Raw genomic sequence first — 17,188 nt, forward strand, 5'->3', positions numbered from 1 at the left:
TAGACTGTCCTATTTCAAAGGCTTCTTCATACGTGGCCGATAAATGTGTCCTTCTTTTTCATGGCAATGAAGGATCGAACGGGTGGATCCTTCACCAGCCAACATATCCCGAGGTTCATTGCGTGCCGGGGAGGATTCAAGAGCATGGCGGCGTCAGCAGAGGAGCGAACGGTGGCTGAAGAGATACTTTTAAATGTAAGTATTGGGTTTAAACTGAGGCGAATAGCTAATGATACAAATGTAAAAAAAAAATCTCATCAGTAGTCAGCGGTGCAGAATCTCCAGCTCTAATAAATGAGAAAAATAAACAACTGAAAGTTTCTGGCTCCATCGTTAAAGAACTTTAAAAGAACTTGACAGGAGCGGCGTATCGTGATGCAGTGGTGAGGGCAGGGAACAACGGTGCTGTGACGCAAACAGAAAATCCGCCACAGAGCAGACCGTCTCATTTCGGTTCAGCCTTCGCGACTCTAAGCGGTCTATGAAGGAGTGTCCTTCGAAGGATCCAGCCCCTAAATTACTTCTCAATGATTGTGTTATGCAGAAATTGTGAAAAACTGAATTCTAGGTCTTGTGCAGATAAACTGCTGTGTCAGTCTTATCAGGCTTGCATTCACACTTAACCAGTTTCTGTTTACTCCTGCATACAAAGGGCAGGTGTGTGAGGGGCTCGTGTATTTATCGGTGGTACCTGGATCTGTTTGAGCACTTTGGGGATGGGTTTGCAGTTGAGCTTCTGGCAGGCTTGTCTGTAGGCGTTCAGAATCTCCTCCACCGTCACATTCTGGGCTGCAGAGACACAAGGACAAAAGGGCACAAAGTCAGGGGTCACACTGACACATACATAACATTCTTACATAAAGCTCTATAGGCTCTCTGTTCTTCAGTAGATGCAGCAGTAGAACAGCGATCGGCACCAACAGCATTAGCCTGGTACACTTTCAGACGTGCATCTAAAATAATGCTGAAGTGTCTTCTTTTATAAGAATATGGAGTCGGTTCAGAAGCCAATCTGAGCCTGAATTTAACACACCTTTCTTTAGACGGCACTCAAGTGTGTGTGTGTGTGTGTGTGTGTGTGTGTGTGTCTTAGGGCTGCACAATATATTCTATCAGAACTGACTTTAAGACTGCAACAAGTAAATGAGCCTGTGTGTTCTGGTGAATCAAGGGATTTGTGTGACCCAACAAACACAAATCATGTTGGTCAAATTAATGAGCACCACCTTTCTGGAGTGCAGGGTTCATAAGACTACACAACACCTACATTAGCCTTTCATTACAGCCATCATAAACCTAAAGTGGGGTCCAAAAGTCAGACCACTGGTGAAAATGCTTCTCTTTTGCATTCCTCCCTAATTTAATAAAAGGTTTTTCATTACAAATTATTTTATCAGCAAAATTCAGTGAAAAGCACAGTCTTTGAATATTTACATGAATTTCAGAATTTCTTAGGCTACATTCACATTACCAGGCTGAAGTGGTACAAATCTGATTATCTGCCTTATTGTGACTCAGATCTGATGTTTTCAGAGCTGTGTGGACACGCAAATCTGATCTTTTCAAATCCGACCTGAGTCACTTTCGTATGTGGTCCTAGATCGGATACGTATCCGATTCGTGGCCATGCGACCTTAATGTGATGCTCAGATCGGAATTCATGTGCTTTTTTTCCACTGCGCCATCATTCAGCGTTACCATGGCAGCAGCGCCGGACAGCAGTTAAAGCCTGTAAACGGTGGAAAAGCAGCTCATCTCACCTTTTTCTCCTTCGTCTCGCTCTAATAATGAAGCTGAGAGCTGATCAGAGTTAATTATCTTCTCAGTGAAGCTCGTTCTGCTCGTTAGTTTGTGCTGATGATGCGTGTGATTCATTCACGCGACATTTGTTGCCGGTTCGTTCACATTAATGACCGATTTAAATCACTTACCTAAACGAGTGTGAACCGTCGTGTCAGAGAGATCGGGTTTGAGCAAAAAATCAGATTTGAGCGATGAGGCCTGTAAGGTGAACGTAGCCATAGAATTTGGTACAGAACGTCCCCTTTTTGCTTTAATGACAGACCTTCAGCTGAAACGGTGCAAAGAGTTGGTGTAAAAGCCTATAATCAGTAGATCAAATCCACCTGATAACGGAACGACAATAAATACTGTCATATTGCTCATCACTAGTACAGACTTGTCACACACACACACACACACGAGCTGAAGTCCAGTCCTTCCAAGCACTAACTCTAGTCAGCTGACTCTACTGACCTCACAGCTGGAACAAAAGAGACGAACGCATGAGAATGAACTCACACAGAAACAGACACACACAGGGGTCAAAGATTAAACACACTCACTCGCTCTGCTTTGCTTTGTGACTCTGTAACTACAGAGAAGACGACGCTGTGAGGCACCAGAGAGGCCAGACGAACACACACACGTTCTTTTCAAAGATCTGACCGAAGGAGGCCAACATTTATGACTAGCTCAAGGCATCTCGGTATTTTAACATCACACTGGTGACCTTTAGAGAAATGAAACAGCCTAAACAGCGTCAGCCAGCCAGGCGATTCTCAAAGGAAACGTCTCCCAGCCTTATCAGACAGTGTTCCCATTCATAACTGATATTCTACTCAGAACTGTAACACCACATTAATCCCTGTGAGCTATACGAGTGTAGCCTACACACACGAAACATCCTTTCACAAGGTTTAATACACTGAACTGATGTACTGTTTTATGTTGTATTTAAGCAATAGAACCCGAGAGGGAGTGTTCTAACATCACGGCTGTGATTTGGTCGCCGTAGATCATCACAGCCGTGATGTTATTGGCGATAACACACTCCTCAAGTGCTCTATTGCTTTAATACAACAGTTAAATAAATAAAGTAATAAATTAATAAACTGGGTCGTGAACGCGGCGTTTAATATGTTTTAATGTTCGCAGTTCCTTCACCAAATTATAGTTCCTTAACAAGCAGCTTGTTGCTACGTCAGATTAACGAGCTCCACCCACTCGCTGCACAGCCGGCAGTTCATTCTCCAGCTCCTTACACTAAATTCCCAAACTGTCATCACCACTGAGCAGCTTTTCAGTCGGCAGCTGTGACAGAAGAACAGCCAGAAATGAACCCAATACCATTCACCAAACATGTAGTCTGATCTTCAGAGTCTGACCAAATCAGATTGAGCCATAAATCTGCCGCAATATCAAGTTTAGCTCAGTTTTGTCAAGTTTTCCTAGATCAATATTCATGTTGTTTTGTAGGCGTTGATGTGCACAAACAACAAAAAAACAAACAAAAAAAAAGACAGTTCAGCTAATTATAGCAGCCCATATCAAACCGCAAAGCCACGCAAAACCAAGAAATATGATAGCCTGCATTGTGCTGTTGCCTTGTGTGCCTATTTGCTCTAGAACTGCTGTGAGGTCAAAAACTTACGAACACACACACACACACCCACACACACACACACACACACACACACCACACACACACCCACACACACACACCCACACACACACCCACACACACCCACACACACACACACACACGCACACACACACACACCACACACACACACCCACCACACACACACACACACACGCACACACACACCACACACACACACCACACACACACGCACACACACACCCACACACACACCCACACACACGCACACACACACCCACACACACACACCCACTCACACCCACACACACCCACACACACCCACACCCACACCCACACCCACACCCACACACACCCACACACACCCACACACACCCACACACACACACCCACACCCACACCACACACACACACCCACACACCACACACACACACACACACTCACACACACACACCACCACACACACACCCACACACACACACACACACACACACACACACCCACACACACCCACACACACACCCACCCACACACCCACCCACACACCCACCCACACACACACCCACACACACACCCACACACACCCACACCCACTCACACCCACACACACCCACTCACACCCACACACACCCACTCACACACACCCACTCACACACACCCACACACGCACCCACACACACACACACACACACACACACCACACACACACATCCACACACATCCACACACACCCACACACCGTACTTTTGGTTCCTTGTTGCACCTTGTTCCTGGAGCAACGTAATTTCGCTCCGCTGTGTACTTGTACATGGATGGAATGACAATAAAAGCCTCTTGACTTCACTTCACTTGACACGGACACACATAGATGCGTTTGACCCGTGCCCAGTGCTGCTGCGTCGCGCTGGAGGCATTAATGAAAATAAACCGATTGGATGCAGTCAATCCACAACTCCAGCCTGCCTTAATGAGCCCAATGCTGCAACCCAGCCTAGCCTAAATTAGCCTAGCCTAGCTAATCACACGCTCTAATCAGCCAAACAGCTATAAATATGAAGTAATAAACTGAAGATTATGTGGACGGCACAGCTTCAGCACACTGAACTCAACAGTGTACTTCTATAGGCTCCTAAAGGAAAAACAGGATTTCCCAATAAAACTTGACAAAATGATAATCCATATTTCTCAACTACTGAGGCCCTGACAGACTACGGATTCTTATTTTTTATATTTATGATAAAATTTGAATTGTATCACAAATTATATCATTATATTAACTGATATTTATTTAAATAATTACAATTTCATTATGATGTGTTCTCTCGAGAGACCAGAGTGTCAGGGCTCTATGACGTAACGATTGAAATTATTATTGAATTACTCATACTTTAGCTGTGTCCTCGGGGGCTGTATCCTTCAGAGGCTGCATCTGAAGGCCGCTTGCTGAATTGGGACACACCCTTTATATCAAAGTGTATCAAAAACTGTCATTTTCTGACAACAATGAAGGGGTTTACCAAGAAATACCACAGAAAATAGGACAATCTGCTGTTTTCACAAGATCTTAAAATAACTGTCATTGTCACAACATAAACATTGTGTTTTCAAGCTTCATATTATCTCCAAAAAAATAACGCATAGCTCTGAATCTCCAGAAACAAAATTAACTAATTAATTATAGGAAAATCTGAGTAAATAAACCAGGTGACTCAATGACCTCTTAGGGCTCCCATACTCAATATCAGCAGGTGTGATAAGGAAAAGTGACGCTGGTGACGATCCATGAACCGTTTTTGCTGCAGAAGACAAAACAATCCAATACAGTTCCATTTTATTAGATAGGAGATCCAGAAGCAACATCCAAATCTGAACAAGCATCTCCTCTGTTGGAGCTCTGGATTTCAACATTTCTGCGCATTATGCTTCTGTCCTTGCTCTCACGAATACAGCAAGACATGGTTGAAACTAGCTATGAGGACACCGAGGTCCGGACCTCGGTAGTTTTTTTTTCCACTATTCTCCATTCGTGAGATTAAACATAGAAACAGCACCGTTATGGTAATACAGTCTCGGTCACGGCCACAGTCTCACTGACCTACCTAGAATATTTATAATGCGTCATTTTTTATGAAATCAAATGTGATTTGTTGTCTGTGAGCGCTGTCACTGTGTTGTGACCAATCAAAATCTGCCAAGCTCCGGGTCATTTTCTTCAACCATCCAATCAGTGCTTAGCAACCGCTGCTATCCGCAGTTGCTTCAGTAATCAGCGTCTGTGAGCTTCGTGACCTGTGTTGGGACTCCGAGCTCCTCGGAAGTTTCTGAAGGGTTTTGTTAGATTCAGTGTGGAAAAAAAGTGATGTAACTACACAGCGAGCAGTGAGAGGTTCTCGGCTGACCTCAGAACAGCTGTGGTTTGGCCACAGGTTTAGCAGCCCACTCGGTTTATCTCTGTACATACTGGGCCACGCTGCCCTGAGAACCAGAGTAACGTTAACTGACTTCTTACAATGTTGAGGTATGCAGCACACCTGCTGTAGGCTAACATATAACATTGCTATGATATAAATGCAGCTAGCTGAGAGTTTATGAGCGCAATCAACACATTAAGATTGTAAAATGCAAACCCTGTATTTATTTTTTTGTTTGGGCTGCTTGTAATGTTACTGGCTAAACCAGCATGCTTTAGTCCAGCTCCAGTAGCTGCCCAGTTTAGGCTACAGGCTCCATAGTTGCTATTTTAGTGATAATATGAGAATTTAAAGTTATTTTGTGTTAACTACTCATAACAGACTACAGCCAGCATGAGACAGTTCACTGTTAACCAGCATAGTGATGGTACAGCATCATGTAGCTAAGATTAATAAGAAATCAGCAGCTACATTAGACTGTATTTTGTCTCTTTAACTGTATGAGTAGCTGCCTTTCCTGTTAGGGTTTAGCACAGACAGCCCTTTATAACGCATGTTTAATCTGTGCTTTAACAGTAATCAGTAAGGACAGAGGAGGGAGAGACACAGAGAGGGCAGACGAGAGAAAGGTAAACGAAATAAAAATCAATTTAAAACTATCACTTAATTTAGTGCAGCTTCCAGCACATTTTCAGTAGATTTTTCAAAATAAACATAGAAATAAATAATTACATGATTAATTAAATAAACTATCAAACTATCAAATCAGTTTATGGAAAAGAAATATCAGTTTTTAGAAGAATGGAGGGACGGGGAAGAAATAATTGAAAGGTAAAAGGTGCATAACAATTATAGATGGGTAAAAAAAAGCAATGATTTGGTTACAAAAAAAAAAAAACCTAAAGGGGAAACTTACGGTTGCGGAAATACTCATATTCGACAGTTTGTTTATTTACTATCAGATTTGGGTCACATTTCTGCAAAATGGACCTCACTAAAGTTTTCATCCGGGTTACAGCCCTGCAGCAAGACTCCCTACCAGCAAGTAAATAAGAACAGAAGAAAGATACAGTGCTGTAGCTTTCAACATCCCACCATCCCTTCTCTAAGTCTACATCGATTGACCAAACTGCTAGCCTTCAGAGTTTTGCTCTGCATTGCAGACGGAGCTCGAGCAGAAGGAGTAAACAGCAGTCACTGCTGACAAGCGCCCACGATGAAGAGGGAGACACAGAAACCAGCGATGCACTTATACAAACGCCACAGAAGAGCGGAGGTAAAATAAACATCACATCCTTAACAGTAAATCCTCTATACGTCACTAAAACAGTCTGTTTATCCGAATCTCAAGTACAGAGAAACCATATTACGTGATACTGATATTAACTCCAGTCATCAGGGAAGTGCATTTAAGGACAAGATCAAACCGACGGATCCAAAAAAGCAATAGTGAGTTTGCGTGCAAATCTCTGTGAGTCAGTCGTTTATCCATTAGGAGAGGCTGGACTCTATTTCCCAGCTGAGTGGGCACCGAGGGCAGAGTGTGGCTCTGGCTCTGGCCGCTCTAACGCTGATTAATCACCTCCCTATCAGAACAATTAGGGCACCAGCAGGCACAGCCCTGCTGGCTCCACGGCTAGATGCTACCGAAAAAGCTGTGCTTCCAAATTCCACACACAGAGGGTCAAAATGGCTTGTGTGCTTCTGAAAAGTTGAAGCTTTACAGAGCCCTTAACCTCTTACGCTCTGAGAGCCTGAATGAAGGTCCAGACTTTGATTAGTGACTCTTAGAAATTCATAAGTTTTCGTTTCAGTGTAGCTAAATAATTATTCACAGTTACTAGGAACGCAAATGTTGACAAATTGTTCTGACTGATAACCGACTGTTATTAGTCAGTGATTAATCATTAACCACCAAAACTTAAAAATCACAGACACGATCCATAAAAAATATCAAACGCAATGGCGTTTCACTGGGTGAAGAAAGAGCCCAGCCAGACGTAACAGTAGTCCACCAAGGCTTTGTTCACACAGCAGGTTAAAGTGGCCCAAATCCGATCTTTTCCTTTATATGTGACACAGATGTGTGTCTGAGTGTCAGTGTGAACAGATAAACACGCTGAATCTGACATTTTCAATTCCGATTTGAGACGCTTTCATATGTGGTACTGAAATCCGATACGTATCCGATCTGCGGCAGTGCGACTCAGTCTGAACAGCCAGATCCAAATTTATGAGACTTTTACGCCAATCCAACACGATAATCGTGATAATTTCACGCTGCTGAGACCTCAAACAATTAGGCTGATGTTTCTGTACAAAAATTAGAGGAGACCTATCAAAACCCCTCCATGTTTGAAGAGATTTTAAAAGAAATGTCCGAATGCGGCCGCAAGCGAACGAGGCTGCGGCGTCAGAACAGTTAAAAGTCTGAAAGCAAAGTTTAAAGAATCCGAGGACGTAAACCAAAGAAGTGACCGCGCCCTTTTCACGGCTCGAACACATTCTGGGTGATGAGCCCAGCTGTCAGTCAGTGAAGACTTCAAAATACCAACAAACCCACATGAGCAGGGGTCAGTCTTTGACTGTAACTCTGGGCCAAAGACTCCCATCACGTTACTGTGAACGGTAGCCACTCAATATATTGAGTAAACTACATATGGATGGTTAAATCTCTGCTGTATCAGCTCTGCTATCATTGCTCTGGCACTACCGATAAAATTGAAGTGGGGTTAAAGGAGACGACTTCCATCAACAGCAGCAGGAGTCGAGAGTCGAAGTCGATTCTGGAAAACCCAGAGTTGTGCCTCACTACGCAAAGATACTGGAACTAGACGCGCTCCTGTGCCCTTGTAATTCCAAAACAGTCCTCAAGTTGGATGAAAAGCCCACCTATCTGAGTATCAATTGTTTACTAAATATTCAATTAATTTCTTGAACTTAATCTGTTAATCTTTAACATCCCTGATAGCAACAAGTCTTAAAAATAATAACTGAACAATAAGGCTATTTTTAATTTTTTCAAAAGAGTAAAAAAATAAACCCATAGTCAGGAGAGTCCAGCACACTGTGGTGATCTTCCTGCTCCAACACATCCACTGAACCTGGTAACTGCTGAAGTGAAACAAGTGAATCAAGCATCTATGCTATGCTTTCCCTTCAGATCCTTAAGTATCAGCCAATACCGAGCACTGATACCGATACTCTGTATATCTCTATCTAACTCAACTAGCTTATCCTGTTATTTACACAATTCCATATTGTAAATATTATTCAAAACATTTTAGATGTTTAAGAAAATCTATTTTTGTTCATTAGTAACAAGAGCCGTTCTAACAAATACAGTAAATGTAAAATATTTTTACAGCGCAAAATAGTTAAAAGCAGAACTGAATAGATAAAATAGATAAACTCATGGTGTGTACACGTAAGCATACAGCAGCTTCTGACTCGGCAAAAACAGCACCATCACTCGCGCTTACACCTCTGATCAGCATCAGTTGTTTTCAGCAGATTTCTCAGCTTACTTGAAGCACTAGGCCACGAGACCACAACGCTGTCTGACACAGCTGACCAACGGAGGGACACTGCAGGCAGGGATAGTAGACACAGTAGCCCAGCTAGAAGGCTGCTACGCTAAAGGCTAAATCAAGGCTGAAGCCTATCAGTACCCCAAGAGACTGGCAGTTTCTGCCATATGTCTCTCTAACATTCGCTCCCTCAGTAAAAACTAGGACTAACTTTAACTACACAGCATTAGGGATTAGTGAAAGAAGGCTAAGTCAGCCATTCAGGTAAAAAGCTACCGTTAGCGCATTTCACACTGTTTGTATGTTATCTGGCTTACTTGTGGCATATCAGTAGAAACTAACTGACACATAACCCACCACCATCTCCTTTCCACATAATCGGCGGTACAGTATTAAAAATGTGCAACCATAATATTAAGCTTGATTCACCATATCATTTAAGGGTGTGTTTATATTTGTAGTTCAGTTTCTTTGTTCGAGCAGATTTTATTTCCGGGGTGACCAACATTACCTGAGAAGTGCAGGTTTTCATTCCAACAAAGCAGAATCTGATCAACAGTTTGAAGACTGATATTAACTGAATAAATCAGTAGGATCAGTCGTGCTCCTGCCAAAAGTAAAAACCTGCAGCAACACCAGGCCTTTGTAGATAAGCTTAGTGTGCTGGCACATTTGGTGTGTACCAGGGCTCGCATGACAACGTTCTCACCTGCTCTAACTGTACTATAAGAGTGACCACACCATGGTTTGATCTGCCAAATATGAACACACTCTAATAGACAAATATTCTGCTTTCTGCAATCTTGCATTCGGGTTAAAATTAACCAGTAATGTCATGTTTCATTTCCACTTACCATCTTCCATTTCCATTGTTCACTGAACATTAAATTAATTTCTTAAATAAACTTTTAACAGTTAATCCCTTCATTTTTAACATCCCTGATAGTAACTGATTAATAAGTCTTAAAAACAATAACTGAACAATAGACCTAGTTTTCAAAGGGGTTGAAAGTAGCACAGTGTGGTGATCTTCCTGCTCCAACACATCCACTGAACCTGGTAACTGCTGAAGGAAAACAGGTGAATCAAACACCAACACCACCTTTTCCCTTCAGATCCTTAAGTATTAGCCAATACTGAGCACTGAAACCGATACACTGTGTATCTCTACCCTTACTTAACTAGCTTATCCTGATGTTTACACAGTTCCATTTTTTAAATATTTTATTTTGGTAAAAAACAGGTTTAGTGTCACAAATTAACCTTTAAAAACCTAAAATTTCTGGGAATTTTTTTGGTATTTTTTGGTATTTTAGCAGAAATGCTCAGATACCCTCCATGACAAGTTTTTATTATTTTTTTACTTGGTTTAAAATGGAAAATCGCATCATCACTTGCTCATTTCACTGCATTCCAGGCGGCCGGAGCTCTACTGACGTTTCAAAATATTCTTCTGTATGTTATGTGCGAGTACACATTTCCAACAGAGAGGTGTCTGACATGTTTGAGAACAGATAGGTTTTGGTCTGATTCTACAGCAAGATCAAAAAACAAACAAATATATGACCAAAAGATTCAGCAGGAGCTGAACTGGGAATAGGATTTTAGTAGCTGGACTGCAGAATCATATACTGGACGTATCCAACGTTGGTGTTTTGTATGTGACACAGCCTGGTTTTACAGCTGTTACACATCAAGGGCAACACGAAAATGTGAAATGTTTGCACTGCGGAAAAACCAACAATTTCTTCAACGGCAAGCTCGGGCAGGCGACTCTCCATTTTGGAAAAGTGGAACTGAAGAGAGTGGAGAGCTTCAACACTTTATTCCGATAAAGTGGAATGCCAATAAACTCCGTTTGAGCTGTCTTTGGAGACTAAAGGCTAACACCATTTGTGACAAAGTAGTATTCTTTTGGAGTTTCTCAAAAAGTTCTCGTTGCTAAGACACAGCCATTGTCGTTGTTATACCAAAACCAGCTTGAACTTTGCAAAAGTTTGCAAATAAATAAATAAACAAACAAACAAACAAACAAACAAATAAAAATCGAGCAGAGGGCAAACAAAACAATGCCGCATTTTTGCTGTCTGAAAAATCACATTTGCTATGCAAGATACCATCAGTTATACACATGCTTGATCTAATTTACTGCAGAATAAACAGCATAAATAAATCACACTCAAGTAAGTTAAGGTCGGGAAGTTATCAACTTCAAAACGCTCCTGGTGCTGATTTGCTACTGGTGTTAAAACCTGCCTGAAAGATAAATACAGGTACTCTTTTCACACAGTTTAGATTCTATAGGCTTCATTAAGTTTTGCATTGATTGCAAAAGTTTGCCCTTTGTTCGAAATCACTAACTGAAAAAAAGGAACTACTTCAAGGCTCCTTTCTATTGACTTATACAGGCACATTTTATGGCCTGGTTTGCTTGGTTTGCCTTTCTTTGTTTACTTTCTTGTGCTTGCATCTTTTTCTTGTTTACTGCTGCGCTGTGAACCCAAAACGAATGCGATGAGAAATGCAAAAAACTCATGATGAGCTAAAATCAAGCTGTAGGTCAAAAGGTTAAGAAACCAGCACACAGAACATTGGTAAAGGGGGTCTATTAAGGGAGGGGGGTATGTTTGTGTAGAACAGCGTGTGGTGCATGCACAGAGAGAGAGAAAGAAAGAATGAGAGAGAGAGAGAGAGAGACAGAGAGAGAGAGAGACAGAGAGAGAGAGAGAGAGAGAGAGAGAGAGAGAGAGAGAGAGAGAGAGAGAGAGAGGAAAGAGACATGCACGGGGTGGAGGGGAACATACTGGGCGCACTCCATGGGCCTTGCGTACACCGTGTCCTTGGAAAGGAGTGCTTACAGAGCCTCCGCGTTGGTAAACATTCCCACAAACACTCAGGGAGCCACTTCCCCAGATGGGAATACACAAATACACACAGATACCTTATGCAAGTTTTCTTTTTAGCGTATGAAAAAAGTACCAAAGATTATGTGACATTTTTAGTTGATGGAAAAAACAAAATGTACAATTTTTCCCCCCATTACCCCAAAAGCAGTCGATCACCCCAGGCATGTTTGGTGTCTGATGTCATGTGTGCTGCTTTAGTTCTGCACTGGAGCTTTGAGGCGAACAAGAAATGAAAGCTTATCCAGCACCAGTTAGCAAACTGCATCTCACACTTGCCTCAAATTACATCTCAAACACAGTTGCTTATGCAGTTTTGGCATGTATGACAAACTGTTATCTATAAAAATGGACAAAAGTACCTCACAGAGATAAAAACAGTATTACAGCCATTTTGGAGTCTGAATATTGCTTTCATTTTTCCATTTTTATAGATAACCGTAGGTCATATTCTGTCAACTACATAAGCAACTGCATTCAAAACAATGTAAGAGTGGCGTAAGGTTTCCCTGCTCAGGTTACCGATGGCCATAGCCCACTCTTCGGTGCCAGGCTCTCCCCTGTTTCTACCCACGCTAAAGCAATAACAAAGGCAAGAGGTTGATTTACTGTGTTAGATATTTGGCAATTTCTTACTGTAGGAAATGAGGGATTTCATTCATTGTGCTCGAGCCCTGGTATGACATTCCAGGCACACTGCATTTCAGTACACACAGTACCAAAGATGTGGAAACAAAGGCAGAACTGTGTGAAGAGGTGAATACGGCACAATTCATTACAAATACAACAGACAGCAGTACATCTCAAGGTGTTTAACCAGCTACCCTCTTCATAAAAGGGAAACCTGAAAACACTGATGAACTGCATGTTTCATTACAAAGAGAGTTTAATTTCGCCTGTTCAAGTTGATTTACTGCAGCGCAGTGCCTGAAATACTGAATAAAAGTCACTGTACTTGTTATTGATGGTACTTCCTGAATGGGGCTCTGGTTCTTTTTAATTTGTTCCAGCTTGTCAAACCTCTTGTGATGTATATTGTGTATTGAAATCATTACATTTGCCTTGCATTTTTACATTTTGCCACATCATGATGATCTCCATAAACATCCTCAGTCTCATCCTGCCAACCTACACCTACACATATAGATCAACATCTTGTACATCATCTATCCACATCTTGTAATCTGGAATATCTATATATTGATACTGTATCCCCTGTGTACCTGGATCTCATGTATTTATCGTCCTCAGACTCACATATTTCACATATGGAAAGTGTACAACTGTACATATCATAGCTTTTATTTCATAATTTATATTACTGTACAAAAACTGTACACTGGAATGGTGCAACACTGGTGTATACTAATGCGTATACTGTGTATGTGTATACATAATTAGAGTATAATGTGTGTCTACATGAGCATGCATATATACACACACACACACACACACACAAACATATACATATACATACATATACACACACACCGATCAGGCATAACATTATGACCCCCTCCTTGTTTCTACACTCATTGTCCATTTTATCAGCTCCACTTACTATATAGGTGCACTTTGTAGTTCTACAGTTACAGACTGTAGTCCATCTCAGCACTGCAGTAACACTGACGTGGTGGTGGTGCGTTAGTGTGTGTTGCGCTGGTCTGAGTGGATCAGACACAGCAGTGCTGCTGGAGTTTTTAAACAGCTCAGTGTCACTGCTGGACTGAGAATAGTCCACCAACCAAAAATATCCAGCCAACAGCGTCCTGTGGGCAGCATCCAGTGACCACTGATGAAGGACTAGAGGATGACCAACACAAACTGTGCAGCAGCAGATGAGCTATCGTCTCTGACTTTACATCTACAAGGTGGACTAACAAGGTAGGAGTAGAGTGGACAGTGAGTGGACAGAGTGTTTTAACTCCAGCAGCACTGCTGTGTCTGATCCACTCAGACCAGCGCAACACACACCAACACACCACCACCACGTCAGTGTTACTGCAGTGCTGAGATGGACTACAGTCTGTAACTGTAGAACTACAAAGTGCACCTATATAGTAAGTGGAGCTGATAAAATGGACAATGAGTGTAGAAACAAGGTGGTGGTCATAATGTTATGCCTGATCGGTGTACATATATATATATATATATATATACACACACACACACACACCACACGCTCATTTCGATGGAAGGGTCTGCAGCCATGAAGGAGCCGCACACACACACAGGATACAGTTTTAGACTAGACGTCTATTGCAGCAACTCACCACTACAAAAACTCTTGCAACGTTTCATTCTTGTAAAAACAAAAGCACCACAAAAGAACCTTCCTCCTTGCTGCCATGTCACTACACCCCCACAGCCACTCAGACGTCTAGCGATGGTATCACGTCTCACTGTGGTAACCCAAACACAGAAGTGCTGAAAATGTGCCGCTGCAAGTTTTACTAACTCAGACGTTCATCTGCAGGAGCAGGTAACCGTGAAATAAAAAGTATCTAACGTATTATAGTGACCAGCACCATCTAAAGTACAGGAGGGAAAAATTATACATCAGACACATCAATGAAGTCTAATTAAATCAGAGAACATTTATCATTATTTATACTTTTGATTACATATGAACAGACCATAAACCTATAAACACTGAATAAGGTGAGTGCTAACATCTTTTGTGCATGTGTAATGAGGAAAGACCAGCCCGGCAGCCGTTCTGCACTCAGCTAAATATTATTTACAGCTCATTACCTGCAACTCATTAGGCCCACATTCGTTATGTGTAGCCACAGCACTACACACAATACTATTTACAGCAGGTACACGTGTCATAGGGTTGGGTTTCAGTACAATACAGAGATTTCTACCAAACTGAAAACACATTTCCGACTTTTAACTGACTTGGACTTTAGACTCAAATCCTTGACCTTAATTATGTTTATGTTATTAAAACTAATCATTGAACTTTCCACCCCCCCCCCTTTGTCAGTATTATTATTATTATTATTATTATTATTATATCATATTACTGCTATGGACAATAACACAAACACTCAGTCACTTTAAATAACAATAACACTGAGTCACTTAAGTCACTTTAAAATGTATATATTCTTCACAGATGATCCCTTGTTTAATATAAATATATTTGTACATAGCAGAGAGGATTTTTTTTCCTTACATAGGTCCCTCCTGTCTCTATATTTTGTGTATATTTAATGTATTTCAGTTTCAGTATTTCCTTGTAGTTTTATTTTTACTTGTTTACTGTCTGTAGAGTGATTATCTGAGCCTCACCACAAGCATTTCAACGCATGAATGTCCTGACATGTTGCGCAAATGACAAATAAACTTGAAACTAAAACTCTTTGCGTTTCGGTAGTGACATGAAAACATGGGACAGCATTTTTTGAAGTTTTTTTGTATTTAAAAACTAAAAATATGGTAAATCTAAATCTTTCTAAATCTAAAATGTCACTTTTAAAGAAATCAAAAAGAAAAAAAAACAATGAAGTATTACTTTCACATTTTGATATTTGGGGGTTAGGGTGTAAGAAAGCCACCTCCCAATAAAAAGTATCCTATAAATGATGATTTTGTATACATTTATCTTATTACTATCTCAATTAATGTCTTGGGTTTAAATAGGTCGTAATCATTGTATATAACTAAGATCTGATTTCTTTTTCAATATTTTTTACTGCAGTTTACAGTAATTTGGCAGAAAGGTCCATTTATAAGTAAGCAGACTTTTTTTATGTCTGACTATTTGTAAAGGCAAATACAGAGAACATCGCCTTTTATTTCTATCCATGCAGAATAATCTCCCTCACTGTTTGGCCTGTACTTTCGTTTCAGCTGACGAATTCTGGCACAAAACAAACTGTAAAAAGTCTCTGACCCACTGACATCACTAAACTCTTGCTTCGCTCCACTGAGACGCTTTGCCAAGCTCTGGCAGTATCCAGTTCCCTGGTAACTGTTTGTTTTGGGTGGGGTTTCTGACTTCAGTCCCAGTTATGCGAGTCAAACACACGCTTGGGTGGATTTAAATCTAGAAATCAACCTGGCCAGTCTAAGATTTTCCACGTTCCCCACCTCAGGAATTCTCTGGTTGTCCTAGGAAAGTCTCACGGGTCAGTGTCTTGCTGCACAACGAAGCGTCGGCTGAAAAGTCTCGAGCTGTTTTCATGCAGGCAGACAAGATGTTCAGGCATGTGTCTGTTACTATAACCATCATTTATACATCAATAATGAGGAGTGAAGTTGCAAAGGTGAGCAAGACAGAACTAATATGAGTGACGACGTCACAAAACCGTTTAAGCAACAGAAGAACACGAGAGGGAGTGTGTTATTGGCGATAAGACACTCCTCGAGTGTTCTATTGCTTTTAAACAACAGTTAAATAAATACAGTAATAAATTAATAATCTGGGCCGTGAACGCAGCGTTTAATGTGTTTTAATGTTCGCAGTTCCTTCACCAAATTATAGCTCCTTAACAAGCAGCTTGTTGCTACGTCAGAGTAACGAACTCCGCCCACTCGCTGCACAGCCGGCAGTTCGTTCTCCAGCTCCTTACACTAAATTCCCAAACTGTCATCACCACTGAGCAGCTTTTCAGGCGGCAGCTGTGACAAAAGAACAGCTAAACAACCTGGAATCAGCCAGAAATGAACCAAAGACCATTCGCCAAACGTGGAGTCTGATCTTCAGAGTCTGACCAAATCAGACTGAGCCATAAAACTGCTGCAATATCAAGTTCAGCTCAGTTTTGTCAAGTTTTCCTAGATCAACATTAATGTTGTTTTGTTCCAGCCAGTCTGTAAAGCATCTTCCAGCCCATTTAGTTTGGAGAATGGCTCATTTCTGGCTGATTCCAGTTTTTAGTTTTTATTTTTTAGCCTATACTAGGACATCAGCACATATTGAGACATAT

At 41.3% G+C, this 17,188-nt stretch overlaps 1 protein-coding gene across 1 annotated transcript in view; it reads right to left on the minus strand.

Annotated features, from left to right (window-relative positions):
* The window catches only part of ppp1r37 (protein phosphatase 1, regulatory subunit 37), an 88,989-nt gene that overhangs the window by 44,486 nt on the left and 27,315 nt on the right, over positions 1 to 17,188 (minus strand). Inside the window, 1 exon segment of the mRNA XM_036584589.1 lies at positions 692 to 789. Within this exon segment, the coding sequence (XP_036440482.1) occupies positions 692 to 789 (98 nt within the window).

The sequence above is a fragment of the Colossoma macropomum genome, unplaced genomic scaffold (genome assembly GCF_904425465.1).
Source record: "Colossoma macropomum unplaced genomic scaffold, Colossoma_macropomum, whole genome shotgun sequence".
Lineage (NCBI taxonomy): Eukaryota > Metazoa > Chordata > Actinopteri > Characiformes > Serrasalmidae > Colossoma > Colossoma macropomum.